Genomic DNA, 24,957 nt, shown 5'->3' on the forward strand with positions numbered 1-24,957 from the left:
CGCATATATTATAACTGTACTTTACTATAACTGTATTTTGCTTTAACTGTACTATACTTATATATATATATATATAAAATATACACATAATATGGAAAAATTTCAGCATATTTATTTTATTTTCAAAAATATTTCAAATTATATTTTATTATTTAAATAATAAAAAAATATATAATATTTAATATATAATATAATAAAAAAATATAATTTTATTTTTATAAATAAATAAAAAAATAATCGAAAAAATAATAAGTAAATTAATTTTAATATTTTATTTTATTTTATTAAAAATATAACAAGAATAAAATATTAAAATTAATTTATTATTCTTTCAATTATTTTTTTAAAAATAAAATCATATTTTTATATAATTATATGATTATTTGTTGCATGATATATAAATTTAAATCATAGATTTCTATAATACTAAAAATATAACAAGAATAAAATATTAAAATTTATTTATATAATTTATTTTCATTTATTTTTTCGATTGTTTTATATATATATATATATATATATATATATATATATATATATATATATATATATATATATATATATATATATATATATATATATATAATTAAAGCATATTATATGATATTTTTATTTTTCATACAGTTTTGAATAGAAAAGAATTGCTTTAGCCAATAAGAAAATAGCAATCAATGACGTCATTCAGTTATTAAAAATCGTGACAAGATGTGTCGTTTTCGGATCGATAAAAGTGTGTGATATTTGTAAAATTTTTATTGATATAATTTATAGACTATTATTAGCTTTTTATAATTAATACTTCGCTGTTTAATGATAATTTATTATAAAATTTTTTATTATATTCAAAAGAGACAATTACAAACGATCAGACATAGTTTATCGTGCCATTTGCATTTAGTCTTTCTTCATACATATTTGTAAGAAATTTTGACACATAACTATAATTTTTTTTATCGAAAATATAACTTCATTTCGTAGATATAGGTATGTAATATTGTTTTTCATTCTTTACGATCAGTTTCATTGAACTAAATTATTAATAATAAGACGCATTTTTTTCTATTTATTATTATATATTATTATATATTTTTATCTATTTATATATTTATGTATTTGTTACGTATACTTAAAAAAAAAATATTCATTGTTGAAAATTCTTACCACAATCTTTCTAGTGATTCGTGTTTGCACGATTTGTTGTCAAACTATCCCCTCTCCAATTTGAAATTCGATAGGCATAACGGCGCAAGATTCATTATTGTGTCGACATTTGTAATGTTTAGACGCCGCTTCTTTTCGTGCTGTGTAATTTTTCTGGTGCGTATTTACTTATTTCCAAAGCTATATTTTTTTGTTAGATATATAATTTATTATATAATAATAATAATTAATACATATTTATTATCATAGTTGATAATTTTTTGAAATTAAATTATTTTTTTTTATCGATTTATTTAGATTGGCAAATAATTTACATTACAGGTTTCGAAGATGAAATTTTAGCTTGATTCTTATTTTATTTTAATATAATTATTTTTGGAAGTGCATTTGATACATTTATTTTAAATTTTTTATTTTCTTTTGATTAAATCATTAGATGATTGCTGCAACGACTTAGAAGGCGGAAAAAGGATTTCAAACATAGACGCCATGATGATAATTCTTGTTTTAGAGACTAGAGGTAAGTGTAACAAATTTTCGTAACGCGTATTGAGCTTCAGTTGATAATGTCGAACAATATCAAAAGTGCACAGCGAGTGCTGCCACATGATAAGTACGTATTTTTAAAAATTAAGAGAAAATACACAGGTTTTAATATTTTTTAAATATTCAAAGTGAATATTAGAAATTTTTTTTTAAAAAAATATTTTTTTTTTTTTTTGGTAACTTATCGCACAATCTATCATGAAATAAATTTGATTTAAAAATATTTTTGGTCCCTTTATTTATATTTTTTTAGTTTTATTTTGATACATAGAAAGTCTTGTGAAGTTTTCTTTTTAAAATAAAACTTTAAGATAAAGATCTTATAAAATTATTTTACCTTCATCGTGATATGATGTATATCTATTACGAAAAAATATGAAAATTATAAAAAAATGAGGAAAAGGAAGTGAGATATAAGGTTATATGCAATTGTAGACAATATATATACAACGTTCGATCGCATATTTTTATTTCGAAACATCGAATTTCCTGACGTCTAAATATCCGCAACGCTGATACCAATGATAAGATGATTGTGAAATGTATTTATTATCAACGTCTCATTAAAGCATTATTAGGAAGGGCCAAGCTGCTTCAGCGTTTCCAAGTCTTGTATTTTTTTTTAATATTATTTATTTTGCGGTGCGTCTTTCCATCGATCCATCGATTTTGTAAATCGACATTTAGCAAAATGAATTTGCAAATCTAAATGGGCGCATACATTGACAACATCCATTGATCTAAAAATGTTTTCAACATTTGAAAGTAGGAAAGGGGGAAATAGGAAGATGTGGAGAACACGAACCTCCAGATTTTTATTTTTTTCTCTTTCTCTTTGGTTCGTCATTCTCTCTCCTCTCTCTCTCTCTCTCTCTCTCTATCATTCACACACACGTTCAAATAATTCGAATTTTTTTTTTTCGTTTAGAATTGCAAATACTCTCTCTTTGATTTGTATTACGCTCAAACACACACGTTCACAACATTCTTGCTTTTATTTGTTGTCTTTTGGCACAAAATTATCCGGCACTCAGTTTAGCAGTGACCAACAGCGGATGCCTTCTTCACCGCGGCCAGAGTAGCACTGGTATGAACAGACACATCGATAAATAATGCGATAACTTTTTCCAACATCCGAACGATCCTTTAAAGCTGTTACCGGCGCCTGAACTTTGCGCCGCTTCAGCTAAACCTGAACGATACAATCGATATTATTTCGTGCTACGTATTTATTTGATAATAGTCATCGTCGTGAAAAGGAGAGCTTACCGCCGATTATAGATACGTGATCCTTCCCTCGTGATGATCTGTCGAAACCAATCTTAATTTCTGAAAATAGATGATATATGCGTATATGTACACTGATAATATTTTCGTTAAAATTATTTTAATTTTAAAATCATTCAGAGAGAGAGAGAGAGAGAGAGAGAGAGAGAGAGAGAGAGAGGAAATAAATGGAATATATTAAATTATATCTATAAGTATAATATATTTCTGGGATATTTTTCATAGATTTTTAGAGGTTAAAATAAACATAAAAGTTATACAAAAATTGAGATCGATTGATTAGGTTATATTAAGTTAGATTTATTTATTAATTTACAAACAATTGAAAAAATAAACAGAGACAAAGAAAAACAATAATATCATAGAAATAGAATGAGATAGTTTATCAAATACAAATTTTAATTGTTTATAAATTTTAATTCTTAATAATTGATCATTTTATCAATTATTGTATTTGTTCAGCTTTTAAAATAAATCTTTTGAAAATATCCCACGAATATATTAACAATACATATATATTAATTTAAAAAATATATATATATAATGAAATTCTTATTTTTCTTATTTCATTATCAGTATATTAACATTCTATATAACTCATATTAAAACAATTTTTAAAAAATATATATATATAAACAGAAAATTTTATTTTACTTATTCCAATCAAAAAAAAATATATTTATTCAAATCGCATCTATACAAAAACAACAGAACTTACCATATAACCTTAAAGTGCCGTCGGCTTTGCCAAGACTGTTGGTCGACACACATTTGTAACTGCCTACGTCCTGCTCGGTAAATCCTTTGATTAACAACCACATCAGAACTTTGTATCCGGATCGTTCTTCCCTCACGTTGTACTTGAGTCTGCAATTCAACAACAATGAGGTTTTTTTTTTTTTTGCCAGCTATTTTATCGAAATGCTCCCACGTATATGCTGAATCGAGGTTTAAGATTAGAAAAGAACGGACATAACCTCACCCTTCGAGCAACATCTCGTCCTCTGAGCCCCGCCGGTTCTTTACCCAGTAATTAATTGTGTTTGGGAATGCCTCGACGTAGCATTCTAGCTGCACGTCCGTGCTCAAAGGTGCCCCCAGAAGCTGATTAGGCGCTTTGACGACAGGTGCAACTGTGAAAGCGATTTCAAATTAATTAGCCGATATTCATCTCGTTACACGGCTCGTCAACGTTTTAATTAACGTTTTCGTGCATGCTAGATATCGTGGAGACATATTAATTTGCTTTTTTGCTTTTTTGTAATCTTCTTGACTACTCGTGAATAATTTATATACTATATATTGTAGAATAATCATCGTAATTATTACGAATCAATCAATCAATCAACGTGTCTGCTTTAATTATTTTCGTTATTAGGTAGGACTAATTAAAATCTTTTTAAATTTGTGTATTTTTTTTTAAATTTAAAAAATTTTATCTTTTTAATTTTATCGTATGAAAACACACTTGTTAATTGACAGGCAAAATGGATTAATTTTGAAAATTTATCGAAAGGTCATCGATTATTATTACATCGATGAATTCAATTAAAAACGTGGAATTGATAAAGGCAATTTTTTCATTTTCGAATAATCATATATCCTCGTTGTCCTCGTTTGTAAAATAATAATATTTCAACGAACGAAATAGTGATGTTTATTCATTGAAACAATGCAAATTACACGATATAATTTGTTATTCCTTATTTTCCTATTATTAATACATTAAACGATTCCCTTTAGTCCCTTTAGCCGTTTGAGGATAATTTACGATTTTAGAAATACACCTGTCAATGTGTACGAGTGTAAAATCACAACAACTTCCATATGATAATTTTATGCGGGCTTTTAACGCGCCACGATAATCCATTTCGAAAGTAATATTTGCCAAGGTATTATTACGTTTGATGGCATTGTTAAAAAATGTATCGGTATTAAAGTATACAATATACGGATATTTAATTATTAACATCGGCGCTACAATGCTAAATTATGGAATCTATTTCACGTTATGAAAATTATGAGAATAATTAATTCTCGTTTTGTACCTTTTGTCTTGGAATAATTAATACCGGCATCAGTATCAATTTCGATTGGCGTGTGATCATTGGATATTGATATAAATTATTCTATGTATATATAAACACACGTGTTTTTCGTTAAATAATGATACATTCGAATTACAATCGAATTTAAAATTAATCAAGAATATCCGTAGCGAATAAAAATTATTAAACACGACATGTATTATTGTATGGATCGTTTATTAGAAAGGTAAATTCGTTTTCTTTACATTTTTGATTTATGTCATTTGCATAATTGAAATGCGGATTCTTGTACTTTTTTCAATTGTTAATTAAAATACCCACGAGCGATTATCGTATAATTTATTAAAATTGATAAAAATTTGAACTGCTACAATTTCAAAAATAGCAATTTCCGGTGAATAAGTGAGCGATCGTTAGAAGCACAGAACTTTATTCTTAAAAACTATTTTTCATTTATCTTGATACATTTTCCAGTTCTTGAGATATCATCGTGTAAAGAAAAGGGTAATTTTTAATCGTTTACCATCCTCGTCCTTGTCATTTTCATCGGATCTTTCACTCGCACTCATCTCACCGATCTATCTTAAATTCCAGACAAATGACAAACGCGATTCTTGGTCAAATCGCAGGTGTCATGAGACTCAAGCGGGCTCATTTATAATTCTTACATTATGCAAACTTCGAATCCACGTATCTCGGCAACCAATTGAGATATCGGAATAAAACAAAAAATGGCTTTAAGGGCATGGCATTCTCTATCTCTCGAATCGATTTTCATGACAATTTTTAGTTTTTTTCAGTTTTGGTTTTTACTTTCGATTTTTATTATTTTTAATTTCCATTCATTTTTCGTGAATGTAGCAATAATCTGTTGTTCCAATGAATATATACATAATATCTTTTGAATACGTTTTCACCTACATAAAAATCCATGCAATCTATTCACAATAAACGGTTCCATACAATTGAAATCTGCGCGAAAAAGCTCCCAACCAATGATAATTTCTCCTTCTCTCGATTATTATTTCCTCGATTATTCCGACAATGAGCATTATTGAAGCTCGTAGCGGATCAACGTTACCCATTCTTTTCATCGTTTTTTCACGGGAAATATCGTTTATGGAACTGCATAAGAATTATGAGAAAACTTTTTCACCGTTGATCATCGTTGATCCAGTTACTTTGTTTTCCACTTTGAGAGAGGAACGAGAGGATCGAATATTAAAATTTACATTTCTTTCACGATTTTAACGAAATTACACAATTGGAAAAGCGTGGACAAACCGAGGGGGAAATGTTATTGCGAGAGGTGATAAATCCAACAACGGACAACTTGTACACGTTTCTCTATCCCCCTCGTTTCACCTCGGCTCCCCGATAAGCGATCTCGAATCTCTTTCTTCGCCGCTTCTCTCGCGAAACGGAAAACCGATTCGATCTCGGGCTCGGTCTTTCTTAAACGGTCGCGTCATAGACGAAATCGCCCGGAAACACGAATGTTATCGGCCCTCGGCCATCGTCGAATTAGGAAACCGTGTATACAAATTGCAAACAGACTTCGTATCTTCGTTCGTTTCAACTCGTGTCTTGAAGATATGCGACGAGTTTTAAGTATTTGCATTTTGTGTTCTTCTTGAGAAAAAGTTGTTGGTTGCTTCTTCCAGAAAGTTCGCGTAAGCTTTTTTTTTTTTATTTTAATTTTTACTTTATTAAAGAAGTACGCGGAATTTGCATTATTGCAAATTCTTTTGATTATCGTATATTACGATTTTAATATTTTAATTTTTATAATCTTTTCTGTTTATCGAAGTTATTTTTAATTCTCGCTTTTGAATATTTTAATTGGTTCCGTTTTTCTTTCTTTTTTATTGACATTTATCTCTCTTCGTTAGAAAGAACAGCAATGTATTTTTATTATTTATTAATATCGAGCAGAAAAACTTGACGGGAAATTTGTTAACAAATTTTTTTCATCAAAAATATCAATGTAAGATTGTTGTCGTTTCAGTCTTAATATTTTATACCAAAAACAAATTTTTATTATTACTAACTTAAAAAAACAATTTACCAACAAATTTTACGAGAAACATCGCTTCAATGAGAATACAGCTTAAACATTTTGATTAATTTTCATTATTATTAGCTCGAAGAAAAATTTACAAATTTCCTTTGAGTTAAAAAAATGTGAACGTAAGATTCGATTGTCGCTTCAACGCTTAATATTTTATCAAAGGGACAATTTTCATCACTGTCGAACTCGAAGAAACGTTTGCCAAAAATTTTTTTCAAGAAATATCATCGCTTCAATGAGAACGAAACCTAAAAATTTCAATTCATTACCACTAACTCAAAGGAACCTTATATACAACAAGAATTTTTCAAGAAAGGACTTCCATACTTAATATTTTATCGAAACGACAATTTTTCGATTACCGTTAATTCAAAGAGACGTTTGCCAACAAAAATATTTTTCAAGAGAGAGACATTTGTCGCTTCAACGGAAGAGAGAACGGAACCTGAATATTTTAAATTAATTTCCACTACTCGAAGAAACGTTTACCACCAACAAAATTTTTCAAGAAACACGTGAATGCAATCTAAATATTTTAATTAATTCCGTAACTGCTCAACGAAATTTGTTTGCCAACAAATTTTTCAAGAATCGCGGCAAAAAAATTTTCTCTCTCGTCCCGTTTTCTTTAGCTTTGACCTTAATAATTTGATACCCGGCGAGAAAAAAAGAAAGACAATTACGCGAACGATTCGCGAGCGGTGTAACGCCAAGTTGCTTTGCCTTTTGTCGGGAGCTTTTCCGGCGGGTAGAATCAGGGATTAGGAGAAAGGCAAGCTTACAATTCACGGCGAGTGTCACTCGCTTGCTAACGGCGGGCGGCACGTCGTTGCTGGCGATGCACAGATACGCCCCCATTTGTCGCCTCTCGACACGATGGAACTGTAGCACCGAACCGTTGTAGGTCTCGTGCTTCTCGAAGCTGCCGCCACCTGCGCACCGAGAAAACCCCACTCTCCGCATGTTTTCTCGAAAGTTCTCTCCTATCCTCTTAGCCTATCTTTCCTACCGACCGCTTCCCATTATTCCTTCTCGATTCTTTTCCAAACGGAACGATTGGCAGAGAGAGAGAGAGAGACCAGTGGATAGGTTTGAGATCGTTAGCAAGGATTTTGGGCTTTTGTGGATTGTTGTGTGTAAAAAGAGAATTAATTTTGTGGACAATTCTTGGCAAGAATAATATTGGAATAACTTTTTTGATATTTTTGAAAAAGTGTTTCGGTTAGTGGATATTATTATACGATTAATTTGTCGCGTATTGAGATATTGTCGCGAAGTTGTTAGACTATTTGGATTATTTTTCTTGGTATTTTGTAGAGAAAGTTTTTAGTAGTGAATTGTATATATGTATGTGGTAAATTTGTAAGTGCGATGGATGTAGAATTGTCAGCAACGTTATTTTTTTGTTTTTGATTTATTTTTATAAAAATCGTTTGTTTTGAAATATCATATATATTATAAAAAGTAAATTATGTGTTCTATTGCTTAAATTTAAAAAAAAAAAAAAGAAGATTGAATGTGACAATAGATAAAAATAATAGGCAAATATATTTCCATAGATATGGAATTATTATGATAAAATATTCATTATTTGGACTTTCTATAATTCGAATATTTCATTATTATAGGTTTTATTTTTTATCTAAATATAGATTATCTATATATATATATTACGTATATAATATGTACAGATACATAGATAGTATTATAAATTTAAACTTTCTTTTTTATTGCATAAAAATTAATATTATAGATATACTAAAATAATATCTGTTAATTGTTATTATCCTTAAATATTCTTCTTCCTGATTTCATCAACGATGTAACAAGTTGTTTTTCGTAATAAGTTCGTAAAAAATTGTTTTAAATTACTTTTTAATTAGTAGCTCCGCGAACGAAATATTCTTAAAATTTAATTATTCGAAATTCGATTAACACAAATTAATTTTAATCGAAACGAAAACGTGTCAAGTACTTTGTATACATCTTCGTATAAAATAAAGTCAAATTACTTTATAATCTAATAACCTACATTCTATTTGTAAAATTAAATAAGGAAATAAACAAAAAAAAAAAAAATTCGATGACACTTTTCTCAAAATATATACAATATACACAACACACAAATATATAATCCTTGTGTCAAGTTAGAAGAACAAGGATCGTCAAAAAGGAGTCACGAAATTTAAAAAAAAAATGCGAACTAACAAAATAATAGTAATAAAAAAGAATTCTACGATCGAAAATGATGTACAATGAATGTGTGTATAAATCCTCTCGTCAGTCAAGTCGTGAAGATCGACGAAGAGGAACCGTGAAATGGAAAGAACATTATTTCTCAGGGCAAGAAGGTGCAACTTTTCAGATCTAAACGAATCCAGGTAGAACTTTTAACCAGGTCGAAACCACAGACTAATGCAATTGAACGAAGAAAACTACCGTCAAAGTGGAGTGGGTGAATGGAATCACCACTACTCCGCTTGTGAGAAGGAAGGGGAGCGAGAGAGAAACAGAAGGGGGGGCGATAGTGACACGACGCGGAAGGAGAGACGGAGAGAGGGGTAGCCGGAAGGTGGACGCACTATCGTGAGCGAAAGAAGAGACGAGAAGATATATGCTTAATTCACTACTTAGGTTGCTAACGAGTTTCTTAAGTGAGCGAACGCTAACGAGTTTGTAAAGCTCGTAAGAAAAGCGTCATCGTCAGGTAGAAAAGCGACACAAGTTGCACGTGAGCGGTTTTGTGTATTCAGAGGAAAAGCAGTTCGATGCAGTTTATAAAAAAAAAAAAAAAAAATGAAGAAAAAAAAAATTTGCAACGACGGATTAAACTTTTCGTTGCATTTAATGGTAATTCCTTTTTCGCGTGCACGGTGTTTGTTTAAATACCGATATTGTGCGTTTAAGAAAGTAGGGTAAAGCTGGCCTACCTAATTGAGCTTTTTTATGTTGAGAAATATAGGAAGGAAAGCAGGAAAAGAGAATAACGAGAGTTTTAAATTATTACTTTTAATTACTTTTTTTTTATCGAGGAAAAAAGATTTTTTTAAATTTGCAATGGTACAGAGGGAATTACAAAAATTTATATTAATAATAGAGAAAAAGAGATTTGGATACGTTATATTTATTAGCGAAAAATAATTATCGATAATTTTTGAGAGTTTTCTATTCTCAAATGTATTCGCGTCATAGAAATAACACGAAAGATTTTTCTCTAAAATATTATTTTTAGTTATAATATCGAGAAAAAGAAAACTTTTCGAAATTTTTCTTTTTCTAATTGATCGAAGAATCATATAAGGATAATTACAATTTAAATTGGTAACAAAAACTCAAAGAAAAAGAGATCTTTAGATGTAAGAATAACACAAGTATTTTCTCTCGAAATATTATATAACTTTTAGCCTTTAAAAAAAGAAAAAAGAAAATTTGAAATTTTTCTATCTCCTAATTGACCGAAGATCGGTATAGGGAACAATTATAAGAACCTACGGTCGGTAACGAAAAACGTGTCATGGCTAAATAGGTAACATTACCTCTTATAAAAGGTTCCCTAGGGTATTAATAACATTCTCGCGGTAAGCACACCATTAAAGAATGATTAAACCTCGTACTAAATTTCCGTTTACCCCATTAACCCCTTAAGTATTTATTCGTGCATTCGGGTAAATGTCGGGTAGCGTTTTTCGTGAACGACAATCGTTAAAATATCCTATCGTGAAGAAAAAATACGCGATGAAAGAGAGAAAGAGAGAAAAAAGAAAGACAAAAGGTTTTGAACGTTTCAACTGCATTCGAGCAAGGCTGGAAGTAGTAGTGGAACTACGTAGACCAAAGTTTTGCCAACTCGAGGCCCTGCAGCGGAAACTACCACGGTCTATCTCCTCTTCGATGTGTGTACAAACCGTGTTATACGTATACGCAACGCTGTATATATACCTGTTCTAGGCTGTGGTACAAGCGTAAGCTTCGTGGTTCGTGTCCCTACATTCTGTGTACGTACACTAAGTCTACTTTTGCGAGTATGCGTCGTACAAGATACCATGAAGAGGATCCTCATCCTCTGTTTCTTTACACGTGCGCCCGCTGTTTCTGTCTTCGAGTTCAAGAGGCGAAACTTGTTTCAACGACCCACCTCTTTATACCCACTTTACCATGTTCTTACGCTCAATCAGTGTGTCCGAAAATTTCTTCCGCGCTCTCGATTTCTTATCTTTTCGAGGTCTCGTTCTTAGCGAGGTATCGTTCATTGTCGATGAAGAATTTTTTTTTTTTTTTGGTCAATGAGGAACTTTTATGGACAATTGTTTTTAAATTCTTTCGAGGGAATCTAAATAAATAAAATTTCTGAATCGTAAGATTTAAATATTCGAAATTTGATTCGAGGAATTTTTTATTAAGAATTGTAGAAATATTCGAGTAGAATTTTTGATAAAAATAATCGAATTTTAATGATGAATTTTAGAAATTGATAATTTTAATTGGATTTAATTCGTGAAAAATTGAAAAATTTCTAAAAAAAAAAAAAAAAGTGAAAACTATTCTTCCTCGAAATTGCATTATTTCCCGTCTAGCGTATTTTCGTGATAGTTTTTCATTACATTCTCACAATAACCTCTTTTCAAGTGTCTTCGATGTATTTTACAGAAACATTGTTCTAAAAATACAGTGTTTAAATATTTTAATTAAAGTTTGTAATTACAATTTTAATTACGATCGTAATTAAATTTCGAAAGAAACGAAGAAAACTGTCATTCTCTATTGTTTCAAACAAATTCGCTATAAAAATTCGCGATAACGTTTAAAAAAAAAAAAGATGTAACGAATACAAAAAAATGGAATTCGAAAAATTGTCGCTTCTTAAATCTTCTCTCTACGATCATGCACACGAAAATTTTGAGGTTAAGAAAGGAATTATTTAACTCGATAAAGGAAAAATAGAACGAAATATTCTCTCGTACTTGACTTTAATCATTCATTTATTCCTCTCGTCAGCGTAGAATAAAAAAAATTCGAGATAGTTTTGCAAAATAACAAAATTTACTCGATCGTTGCACTAATTTGAAAATATTATCCAACGAAAAATTGAATATGATATTTCGTGTTAAGTCGTACAGTGAGTGAGTGTTCACTTGTGATATAGTTTGCGTGATGTGTGTGTGCGCATGCGTTATGTAAAATATTATTCTCGTTTCCTTCGAAGAGGATTTCTATGTAATTAGGATGGGTATTAGAGTTGCTTAATTATCCTATGAAACTAAATGTAAAGTCACGCGAATATTTTTGGATGTATACTTACGACTTATGTGTGTTTCTATCTATATATGGCTTTTATGTGGCGTGCTGTTTCTTTTCTTTTCGAATTAATTAATTAATTAAGAAAATTGAAATATATCGATAAGGAAGAAGGGGAGAAACAGTGCATTGAGATTGAATCGTAGGAAGAAAAAAAAAAAAGATTTTTACGTTATAGGAAAATAAATTTTTCCAAAAGTGTTGTAAATTTTGCTAGGTTCGAAGGCATTGCAAAATTGCAATAAATTAAAATAGGCAATAAATTTTCGTACCTGAGTAAAAAGGATGGCGAAACAAATCATATCTTGGAAAAATGTTATAAATTTTGGTAAATTACATAAGAAGAAATAAAATTAAACAGGGAAATGTTCGATAAAGGAAAAAGAAAGGAGCAGTGTGAATTGAATGTAAAATGCAAGAAAAAAAAAAGATGCAAGATTGATTCGTGAAAGATAGGGAAATAAATTTTTCCAAAGGCGTTGTAAATTTTGGTAGGTTCGAGGGCATTGCAAAATTGCAAAGAAAAATTTATAAAGCATAGGTCATAGGCAATAAATTTTCACATCTGAGTAAAAAGGATAGCGAAACAAATCATATCTTCGTTTTAAAAATATTGTAAATTTTGGCAAATTTAAAAGCACTGGAAAATCATAAAAAAAAAAAAAAAAAAGAAGAAAAAAAAATATACAAATTCATCAGGGCAATCGATCAATGCAATATATTTCCAAGATAGCAAACCAAATATCAAATTTTTTGCTCAAAAATGTTTTACCAAATGTTTACATCGCAATACATAAAGAGAGACGATCATTGCAAATTACAAAGTTAAAAAAAAAAAAAAATCTAAAAAACTTTTTATTTCATTGATACAAATTAAATTAATTAATTAAAAGGGAAAAAAAATAAAGCTTATATCGTAATATAACGAAACGATCGAATTGCAAATTACTAAAAAAAAAAAAGAACTAAATCTATTCGTACGAAACATATCGATCACAAGCACAACGATAAATCTCCATTCGATTAAAAAAATAAGAAAACAAAAATAGAAAAACTAATGAATATCTAAATCAAATTAAATCGTGCAAAAAAAAACCTTCCAAATTTAATTGAATAAAGGAAGAAGAGAAATTGATAAAGGAGAGGAGAAAGAAAAATCGATAAATTAAAGGAAGAAGAGGAATTGATAAAAGAAAAAAGAAATAGAAGAAAACAAAAATAGAAAAACTAATAGAACCAAATTAAATCTTCCAAAAAAAAAAACCTTCCAAATTTTCTTTCTTTCAAGAAAAACAAAAATAGAAAAACTAATAAAAATCTTCCAAGAAAAAAGCTTCCAAATTTTCTTTTCCTTAATCGATTAAAGGGAAAGGAGGAGAAGGAATTGATTAAATTAAAGGAAGAAGAATTGAAAAAAAAAAAAGGAAAAAAAAAAAGAAAATAAAAAGTAGAAAAACTAATGAATATCCAAACCAAATATCAAATCCTCCAAAAAAAAAACCTTTCGAATTCTCATTTTTTTTCTCTCTCTCTCTCTCTCTCTCTACATCTCGATACAACCAAACGATCCCTCCCATCCCCTCCCCTAAAAAAAGAGAAAAAAAATCAACTTCGATTCGTATAAATAATAAAACGAAACATCACCGATCACCGATTAACCAAGCATCGCGATAAATCTCTCGTCTCGCAGTGGAGAGAACACTTGGGGATGAGTGAGGGAGAGAAACGCGAACAAAAGGGTGGGTGTAATGGGTAGCAAACGAAATTAAAGCTTGGTCGTCGTCTCTCTGCCTTTTTTTTTCTTCTCTTTCTTTCCCCCTTTCTTTTCCCTTTTCTTTCTTTCTTTCTTTCTTTCTTTTCAAAGGAAGGAAAGGAGGAACGATATAAAGTGAAAGAGGTCTGTCCACGGAGATAGCCACGAGTTTTATAGTGTCATTATGTACCGGCAGAAGAGGCCCTTATGAGAATGGGTTCTCCGTCTTCCCTTCGCCAGGACACTCTCGGGGTCGGCCTTCCAGTCGCGCGACAGCTTAGAGTCGCATTGTCACCTTCCGAAACTGCCAAGTCGGCGCTGGTGTCGCCTCCGTAAACGATATCCGGCGGCACTGCCCAACAAAACAGCCGAGGGACGCGTTTCGCTTACAATCTCGATTCCTCGAAACAATGCTTGGATTGAAAGATGCTTGTGATGGAGGTGGCCTCGTGCAAAATTCAATAATAAAATACCATTCGTGCCATTTAAATCAGGTGTGTGAATCTTGATCACGCGTGAAAGACAGATATTAGAGAGAGGAGTCGATTTTTGTTATTACCACAGTAGGAAGAAACGTGGAACGGTTTATTTTCTCGTGTTTACTAACTCTGAGTGAGTGGGTGGGGGGCGTAGAGGACGTGTGAAGGTGTTGTAAAGTGTTCTCGAATGGTGCGACCTGATATTAAAAAGAAAGAAGGAATTAACCTATTTGTGCGTTCAAAAATTATTAGTTTTTTTTCAACAGATATTTTCAACTTCGTTTGAAGAGAGTTTCTCGAGTTGTCGATCTGAAATATTTATCATATGAAAGACGAGCAGAATATCGGTTTTCTCGTCTTTCTCGTTTCGTGAATAGGTTAATGCCTTTTTTTCCAGAGAATATCAACTGGTGAAAAATTAATTAGGAATATTACTTTTTTTGAAACCTGAAATATTTTTTCGTATCGAATAGGAGATTTCTCAGGTAAATTTAAGTAACATTTTTCTTTGCAAAATGTTAATGAGCTATTAATAAAAAAACATTGAAGAAGAAAAGTAGAGAACAGAATAGAAGGATAATGAAGGAGGCGAGGAAAAGGAGAAATTGATAAAGAAATAGAGCATAATATTGATAGATTTAAAGGAGGAACAGGAAATTGATGAAGGAAAAAAGGAAAAGGACAAAGAAAAGGAATTGATAAACTAAAGGAACAGAAAGAATATATAAAAATAATATATATATCATAACAAATGTGTCAATTTTATTTTTTACGAGTTACACGATGAAAATTAGTTTCAATGAGACAACGAAAAAAAAAAAAAATTTGGAATTCGAAACTCGTCGTAAAATTTTACGACGAATCAATCATTCGATCTCGATTCGACGCGATAAAGGATTTTTAAGATTCAATAATTCAAATATCAAATTTTAAACGATGAATTAACGATGATTTTCAGATAAAAGTACAGAAAAGATTCGTAAGAGATTAAAACGTGTCAAGTTTCAAACGGTGAATCGACCATAATATCGAAGAAGAACAAAGGATTTTCAAATTATAAAGGCGCCACCAGCTTTGGACGAAATCTACGATTAAATTAAACGGACAAATTTGAAGAGATGAATTTTACGTTACGTTGCAAAACAAAATACATAATAATCTTCTTCTCTTTCCTTCAATCGATGGAATTTTTTTTTCAAACGAGAAACAAATTCGAAAGGAAAATTGTCACGCGTTAAATAATAAAAATAAATCGAGTAAATAATTAAATTTAATTAATAGAATTATTGCATCATTAAAAAATTTATTTGAAAAAAATTGATATTAATATTAATAATTGTAAATACATATTTCGAAAGGTAGATAACAAACGTTTTCTGTGAAGAAGAAAAAAATAGTTTATTCAAAATTTTGGAAGTTATCGATATTGATTTAAATTTCTTTTGTAGTAAAGTAAAACAGTTAAAATATTATAAATTTAATTTAATAAAATTAATGCTTTTTTAAACTAAATTTAGCTTTGATAAGATGGAAATAATTTTAAGCAAGATATCGTAATAGAAATAACAAAATTTAAGATCATCCTCCTTGTATAAACGAGGCTCGAGTACGAGAATAACGATATTCCTCGAGGTCTTAAAAAGGAAGAAAGAAATTACGGTAAAAGTGGAAGATTGATGAAAGACACAACTTTGACAGTGTTCGAGTTCTCGTATGCATAAACGCAAAGGGGACATCATCGTAATGAGGCGGCCTTTAATGTTTAGCGCGGGTATAACTCGTGAGACGGATTTAGGGGGGACGGGGGGAACAAAGGAGGAACAAGGAAGGAAGAAGAAATTATGTTCGATGTTCGAAACGTCTTCGTCGTTGGACGCAATAATTATCCTTTCCAAGCACACCTTTCTGTGTGTGTTGAACGATGAGAAATGGGAACAGGAAGCGATTAAGAAAAGGACACAAGTTCTCGCCGCTTGATAAATTTCTATGCAAATTTTAAAATTTCATAAAACCGAGGATAAGGATGTTTTATAGAGCATAAGATAAAAAGATGGATACTTCTTTTTTTTTTCTTTCTTTCTTTCTCTTTTTTTTTTTTTTTGATAAATATTTCACGATAAATTCCACTCCGTTAAGCGGATTAAAATTAATTCTTCTGTGTTTGAATCGTTTTAATCGCGAGGGGAAGGGGGAGGAGGGGAGGGAGGGAAGGGGGGGGGGGAGAAGAGGAGGTTTGTGTTCAATTATGGCCAATTATTTGCGATCGAGAAAGAGGAAAAGAGAAAAAGAAAGAAAAATATTATTATTGTCGTACTTGGAATAATTTCGCGACCCCGTTACGACTTATTCCGGTTATCGAGTTGGAATCAGAACGGTGACGCGTTATTTCTATGGAAGAACTACGTTCCTACGTAGATACAATCGAAACAACTTTAATCAAATTAATCTTCTTAATCGTCCTTTCCAACATCCTTGAATTTATGAAATTATCCTTATAAATCATATTTATTAATTCTTAGCAGTTCGACCATCCATTATTTTCCGCAAAAAATATTCAAAGTATACAATATACATCGCGATAATCAAAATTCTTCATTTTTTTTTTTTTTTTTAACCACAAATTCGTACGAATTTCTATTTTTCCATAAACATTCACGATCTAATAAGAATTATTAATTCTTAGCACTTCAACCATCTATTCAAAGTGCAATATACGATAATTGAAAAATTCTCAAAATTCTCCATTTTTTTTTTTTTTTACCACAAATTCGTACAAAATTTTATTTTTCCATTAAACTCGTATTAATGAAAAAAATAAAATAAAAGAGATAAAAATAATTTAAAATTCAAAGCTAATAATAGTTAAAAATTACAACATTAATTTTGTAAATTAAACTCACGATCTAACGAATTACTAATTCTTAGCAAATCAACCGTCCACTATCTTCTAGCAAAATTAGAAAAACATTCGAAGCGCAATATACAGTGACAAAATTCCTCAAAATTCTCCATTCTTTTTTTTAAAATTCGTACAAAATTTTTATTTTTCCCAACAACAAACGCTCACGATTAAACATTAAACTGTCCAATTCAATTGTTTTCGTTATTTAAACATCGAAATGTACAACGAATGTACAACGAAAAGTTAGGTTAGGTTGGGTTAATTAACAATTCCGCGATAATTACCGGATATCTCGAGACTATTTCCAGTTTATTAAATCGATAACCCGAGTGTGGAGACCGAGCTGTTCCTCCCGATTCTGTCACAACCACGCTTTGACGTTCCGCCGTACGACTTTTCACCGAGGGTATCGGCGAAGTTTCATCATTTTTCGAATAACCGAGTCGCTGCAAACTTTCCTTGTTACTCCTCGCGTAACGTAAACGAGGATGCGCGCAATTTGTATCGCTTTGAGGTTAGAGTTGCGCAAAGACGGACAAATAGGTGGATCGATTCATTGGCAAGGGGCCCGGTGACACCCCCCGCCTCTCCTTCCTTTTTTTCTTACTTTCTTTCCTCGTGAAAATCGCGAGCCAAAAAAGAAACGGTTCCCCCCGAACTTTCCTCGTATCGAAGAAAAATTTTATTGTATATTTTTCTTATATTCTCGTTCATTTGTTCTGCGACTAATTAAGTTACGTTATCATGAATACGGATATAACGGGTGGTCAAATTGTGAAAAGTTGTTCAAACTGTAATTGCGCGGTTGGATGAATTTAATTGTTATTTGAAATCCAGAATAATCGACGTATCGCGAAAATTATTATTATTATTACTCGGGTATAATCGTTAAATGTAAATTGGAATAATGGTATATGTTTATAACGGGAATCAATTTGATTGAGAGCACGTATAGTTATTTTTTTTTTTTTTTTTTTACGTTTCGACAATTTATTTACATTTTTTTCTTTCTTTCTTTTTTTTTTTTTAATATAAAAATCGTATTTTCACAAATGTAACTTGATCATCCGTTATTTTATTTGCACGAATCAATTTGTATATGGAGTAAAGTGACGCGTGTGCACGCGTATTTTCGTATTTTCTTTTTACGTCCGAACGCGCTACCATATTTTTCTATCATTGATTCTTGAATGGATCGATACATCGTCGAAGTGAAATACGATTGTTCGACGTGTTGCGCAAATATCGCTTCTCCTCTTTGTTTATGTCGCCTGTATCGAATTATGTATCGTCGAAGGAAAGAAAAGGAGAGCGTGGCCGTCGAGAAAATTTCTCTCAACTGACGCGTGGCGGGCGGGGCGCCATATTGAATTTGAATGGTAAATTGGCGCGAAATTTGAACGTCAGTAAAAACAATCTTTTATTATTTTTCAACGAGGCGAAAGTTTCATCAACGTTTTAAACGTATCGATAAAACGTTTTGACGTTTTTAATGAAATTAAATTCAATTCGGAATTTAGCTCGATTTTCCATTCGATTTTTTCTTTTTTTGCCGATCTAACGATTTTTAATATCCTCGTAATATCGGCATTGCCTCGGAACGACACCTACGTGATTTTATGGATTTTTCTGGCGCGAAATTGAAAGGCATTGTAGCAATTTCACAAAAAGCTTACCTCGCCATAAATTTTATCGGCGAAAATATCGACGATTTCGAACATTCTTTTTTCTTTTTCTTTCTTTTTTTAAATTTCTAATCTCATCCACTCGTAATATACTTTGCTTTATTTGAAAGCAACGATGTTCCTATGTACGAATTAGAGAACGAAATTGGTTAAAGTGGTACAACAATTTTACCTTTAAAATTGTCGCAAATTTTATCACACCTCGGCGAGAAAGAGAGAGAGAGAGAGAGAGAAAGAAAGAGTGGATCGACGGATTTCGAATATTTTTAGAACTTTATTCCTGATTCGTCATTCGTGGATCTTTCGAGATTAAATATTGAATCGACTCGATTGAATTCCAACAACTTTTATACATATATAGCGGTGTATAATTGTATCACAATTAATTCGTCTATTAATAATAAAAGAAAAAACAAAAAATTACAACCCCTCTCAATTTTCAATAATTTTTCTACAACCAGACAATTTAAAACACTTACTATACTAAATCAAGCACGAAAATTCTTATTACCGAAAAATTATTATTATTATTATCGAGTTAGCTAAATCGTTGTTAAAGAAAAGAAAAAGAAATGTTTCGATCTCGATTCCCCCTCCCTTTTTCCCCAAACATGCAATAAAACTGATGGTTTCAAAAGCAGCGAGTGTGTCACGTTGTATATTATATTTCATTCGGTCCATTCAAATTATACACATCGTACAATTTTCGCCAATTTAAAAGCCAAGGCCAACGTCATCAGTTACACAATCGAACACATTTTTCGGATCCCTTCGTCATACCGATCGAAAACGCCCGGCGTGGACGGCGGCGAAGTCTCGAAATTAACGTCATTAATCTCGTTTCACTTGGATTGCTCGAATTCTCTCCCCTCCCCTTCCCCCCTCCCCCCTCCCCCTCCCACGGTTTGTAACCGTGAAATTCAGCGAATTCTTTCTTCTCTCTCTCCCTCTCTCCCTCTCTCTCTCTCTCTCTCTCTCTCTCCTTTTCGAATTTCTCCCCCCTTTGTCGGGGAGAGGGGAAAATATTTTCACGGAGTAAAATTTCGAGGATTTTTTAACACTTGTGAGCGATGAAATGGAAGTGATGGATCGATCGATCGATCGATCGATCGATCGATCGATCGATCGATCTTTTTTTTTTTTTTTTTTTTTTTTTTTAAAGGGGATTCTCGTCGTTTCATGGACGAGATATTTAAATGGACTGTGGATAATTCTGGAGGGATGAGGAATAAAAATTGTGATCAGCATTCTTATTAGCAGTTTTATTTAGCGGTATTATATTTATTTTTGCATGATGAAAAATAAGACCCTCCTTGTAGATTTCTTTTCATTAGGATTCACTAGTTTCTCGCTTTTCTCATTGTGTGTGATTAAGGAGAATCGTGAATTGAAAATTTAAGAGAATTGAAGATTTTTTTTTTTTTTTAGGATATATATTGTGCTTTTTATTTGTGTGTGTGTGTGTGTGTATGTGTATTATTGGAAGGAACGGGATATAAAAATTATAGATTGGAAAAAAGTTTAAAAATTTTAGTAGGAAAATTGAAAAATTCGTAAAAAAAATAAATTCTATTCGAATCTAAATGGTCCTAAATGACACAAATGGATGCACTCAACCATCCCATCAATATTATATTTTTGTATCCGATGAGAAAAGTTTATAAAATCCATTGACATCTCTAAATGACAGAAATAAATGTAATAAATGTACCATTTCATCGATTTTTAATATTGGAAAATTTGTAATACATAAATAAATGCGTTTGAAACACTTTCAATATTTAAAACCGAAATTGGGAAATTCGTAGATAATAAAATCGATCGATTCAACAAAAAAAAAAAATTATTCTAAAACCAAAATTAGAACATTTGTTGAAAAGTGAAATCGATCGATTCACACACGAAAAAAACCACCTTAAAATCAAAATTAAAACATTTGTTGAAAAATAAAATCGATCGATTCAAGATCTACGCGAAAATAATACAATAAATACATTTAACCAGCCCTAAAAACCAAAATTGGAAAATTTGTCCACACGAAAAAAATACAATAAATTCACTTAACCACCCATAAAAACAAAAATCTGAAAATTTGTTGAAAAGTAAAATCGATCGATTCAAGATCTACGAAAAAATACAAAAATACATACCAAAAATTGTTGAAAGAAATCGATCTTCACAAAAACATCCTAAAACCAAAATTAGAATATTTTTTGAAAAGTAAAATCGATCGATTCAAGATCTATATGAAAAAAAACCACCCTAAAACAAAAATTAGAATATTTGTAAAAATAAAATCGATCGATTCAAGATCTACGTGAAAAAAATACAATAAATACACTTAATCATCCCTAAAAACCAAAATTGGAAAATTTGTCCACACGAAAAAAATACAATAAATTCACTTAACCATCTTTAAAAACCAAAATCTGAAAATTTGTTGAAAAGTAAAATCGATCATTCACACAAAAAAAACCATTCTAAAAACCAAAATTAGAATATTTTTTGAAAAGTAAAATCGATCGATCAACGTCCATGCCAAAAAAAAAAAAAAATACAATACACTTAACCACTCGTAAAAACCAAAATTGGAAACCAAAATTGGAAAATTTGTCCACGCGAATAAAAATACAACAAATAACCTAACTAACCATCCTTAAAAACGAAAATCGGAAAATTTGTCGAAAAGTCGATCCAAATGGCACGCTTAAATTCTCAAAACAAATGAAAAAATTTGCGAAAGATATCGATCGTCCGAAAGAAAATAGACGCGGGGCATGCGGTGACTCACCAAGAATGTCCAAACACCCCAATTCGGATATCATGGGGCTGGTGTTAATCTGACACATGTAACAATCTCTGTCCGACTCCTTCAACTGGCGAATGTGGAGCCGCCACGTGCCGTTCACCACTTCCTCCGCGGCTTGGCTACTTCCTGTCACGCCGAACGCGCTTCCGCCCGCGGCCCCGGAACACCCGCTCGACTCGTACGAGACCGAGATACGCGCATTGTGCGTCACCGTCCTCGTGTGCACCGAGAGAATCGTCTGGTCAGAGGCCCGTAGCCAGCCAACCTGCAAAATTCGTTCTCGTGTCTCATCTCATCAACTTCCACTCGATATTTCAGAAAATCCAAGAATTTTTCTCTCCTCCAACCTTTTGCTTCGAGAATTGTGTTCATGGATAAGATAAATGCTGGAAACTAGCTTATATATATATATATAGGCTAGTAACAGGTAAATGATTTGATAATTGTAAACAAGTGGATGTTCATATAATCTATCTTTGTTTAATCGTGATATTAAATTATGATGTGAGATGAAAAGACTTTGCGTGTGTTTGAAATATATTTTTTGGTATTCGTTCGTTTACTTGTTTCTAATGAAATTATAGAATTTTCGAGTTGGCAGTGGTTTTGTTTGTAGAAATTATCGTGGATATTATTCCTTTTTATTACGATTGAACGTGATTGAAATCGTAATTTTTGTTTTTCAAGGAATTCAGTTTCTCCGATTGTATTGAATTAATTGCGTTTAAGAGGGATAAGGATATTGATTTTTCGTCAAAGGATATTGAGTTTTTATTTAGGAATATTATTCGATACTTTTTTTTTTTTTTTTATTATGATTGAATGTAATTGAAATTGCTATAATCCGATAATATAATTGGCAGGTTTTATTGAAAATTTTATTTCTACGATTAATAATTATATTACATCCTGTTTTTAGTTTAGTTGAAAAAAAAAAAAAAAAAGAATGCGAGAACAAAACAGAGGATCGATTGAATTTATTATTTTTAATCTTGAACGTTGTCGATTTCTATTCGATAATCCATCGATATTTATATTCAAAATTGACGAATAACGAGGAGGAAAGAATTGTGAATGGGATTACGAGGAGAGTAAATAAAATACATATTCCGTGTAATTGTAAAATGGAGCAGAATTTGATAAAAATACACGAGAAAAATTTTTTAATATAATTGTCAATAATTTTTTTCAAAATACGTATACAATTGAATTATATTATATTTTCAAAATGAATCGATATAATTGAGTCGGCCGAACGGAAGAGAAAAAGAAGAAAAGTTTAGAATTAAATTAATTTTTATCGAACGTTCAAATTTGAGAAAAGAAGAAGAAAAAAAGGAAAAATCAAATTAATCCTATCGATCTATCTTCGAATCGTTCGATTTGAGAGACGATAATACGAAAATAAAATATAATAGGAATAAAAGGAAGAAAATTTTCAAATGCAAAGATCAAATTAAATTTCCATCGATCCTGCTTTGGGCCATAATCCAATACTTATCTTTGACCCAATATGAAAATGAAATCATAATGCAATAAACACGTAACACATCGGCCGAAAAGAGAAGAAAAGAAGAAGAAAAACTTCCAAATGCAAAGATCAAATTAATTTTTTAATTCTTCATGTTATAAGCCAATAATTCATCTTCGACAGACTGCTAAAATAAAACAATAATGCAATAAACGTATAACACACGAAAAGAGAAGAAAAAAAGAAAGAAAAAATTTCAAATGCATCTTCGTTTAATTCGAGCGAGAATACGGAATCGAAACAATAAACGCAATGAACAAATAATCAAAAAAGAAGAAGAAGAGGAAAAGAAGAAAGAAAAAATTTCAAATGCAAAGATCAAATTAATCTTTTAACCCTGTATGCCATAATCCAATATTCATCTTGGAATCGCTCGATTCGAGAGACAATACGAAAGTAAAACAACATTTATAAGTTTGGCTGCCATCTCCCCTCATAAAAGATCTCCGGAAACTATTTGGATCTGACTGGGCAGGGGAAGGGCCCGAGCTTATCTTAATCCATCCCTGGCTGCCAAGCTGCCTTGAGTGGCTTTCTATAGACCGAATATTTCATCTGGCTAGGATACTTTACGGGCTGGAATCAGTCGCCAGGGAAAATGTGTCTTCTCCGTCTCTTCCTTCCTTTCTTTCTTTCTTTCTCTCTTTCTTTCTTTCTCTCTCCAATGCGCGCGCACACACACGTATCACCACGCCATCTGCCTCTTCGCGCTTTTCCTCATCCGTTTCATTCCTTCCTCAACCAATACATATATATAGATTTCGATCGAGAAACTTATTACTAAATATAGGTAACGTTGGAGGGAGGATGGATTGGTAGGATGGAAGGTGGAAGAATTTTCTCGCCAATGTCTACGTATAAACTTGATAGTGGGAATGTGATAGGTGGAATATTTTTTTTCTTTTTCTCTGTTTTTTTTTTCTTTCTTTCTTTTTTTTTTATGCAATTAAGTGGTATTTCGTTAATATTGGAGGGAAGATTTTCTTCATATATGCATATGAATATTTGATAATCAATATAGAGATATTTTTGTTTGTTTGTTTTTTGATGTAATTGAGTCTCGAGTTGATTCGATCATGATTTGTTTTGATATTTTGTTCAATTGGAGGGAAGGTGGCTTCGAAGATGGAAGAATTTTCTCACTTTTTTTTTAACGTAACGATAATTTAAGCGCAATTTTTTGGACTAATTTTAGAAATTTGTTGCTATATTTGTAAAATTTGTAGCTATATTTGGATTATATTTGGTTTGGAGGAAGAAGGAAAAGAAGAATTGTTAATAAAATCGGTATTTTTTCTTTTTTGTTTTTGTTCTGTCAAGTTTTTAAGCTCCTAAGATTTGAGTGATTTCGTTTGAGTATTGTGTACGTGTTCCACGTGTAACGTGTTGT

The 24,957-nt window shown here is 31.2% G+C and overlaps 1 protein-coding gene and 1 long non-coding RNA gene across 5 annotated transcripts in view; one reads left to right on the forward strand and one right to left on the reverse strand.

Annotated features, from left to right (window-relative positions):
• Positions 1-679: 679 nt before the first annotated feature.
• LOC116414175 (uncharacterized) overlaps positions 680-24,957 on the forward strand; it is a 46,378-nt gene continuing 22,100 nt past the window's right edge. For both annotated transcript variants that reach the window (XR_015294985.1, XR_015294984.1), the window contains exons 1-3: positions 680-984; positions 1,176-1,317; positions 1,598-1,681. This is a non-coding gene — a long non-coding RNA (uncharacterized LOC116414175). The remainder of the gene's footprint in view (positions 985-1,175; positions 1,318-1,597; positions 1,682-24,957) is intronic.
• The window catches only part of LOC100868045 (lachesin), a 77,098-nt gene continuing 54,289 nt past the window's right edge, over positions 2,149-24,957 (reverse strand). For 2 of the 3 annotated variants that reach the window (XM_086916579.1, XM_086916581.1), the window contains 7 exons: positions 22,019-22,301; positions 14,352-14,513; positions 7,896-8,045; positions 3,977-4,127; positions 3,713-3,861; positions 2,977-3,036; positions 2,149-2,899 (listed from right to left, as the gene is read on the reverse strand). In XM_086916579.1, coding sequence (XP_086772705.1) covers positions 2,772-2,899; positions 2,977-3,036; positions 3,713-3,861; positions 3,977-4,127; positions 7,896-8,045; positions 14,352-14,513; positions 22,019-22,301 — 1,083 coding nt within the window. In that variant the 3' untranslated portion in view covers positions 2,149-2,771. The remainder of the gene's footprint in view (positions 2,900-2,976; positions 3,037-3,712; positions 3,862-3,976; positions 4,128-7,895; positions 8,046-14,351; positions 14,514-22,018; positions 22,302-24,957) is intronic. The other variant, XM_086916580.1, reaches the window with a different exon arrangement.

The sequence above is a fragment of the Apis florea genome, unplaced genomic scaffold (assembly GCF_048593485.1).
Source record: "Apis florea isolate Af1SG1 unplaced genomic scaffold, ASM4859348v1 contig_3802_pilon, whole genome shotgun sequence".
In the NCBI taxonomy this organism is placed as follows: Eukaryota; Metazoa; Arthropoda; class Insecta; order Hymenoptera; family Apidae; genus Apis; species Apis florea.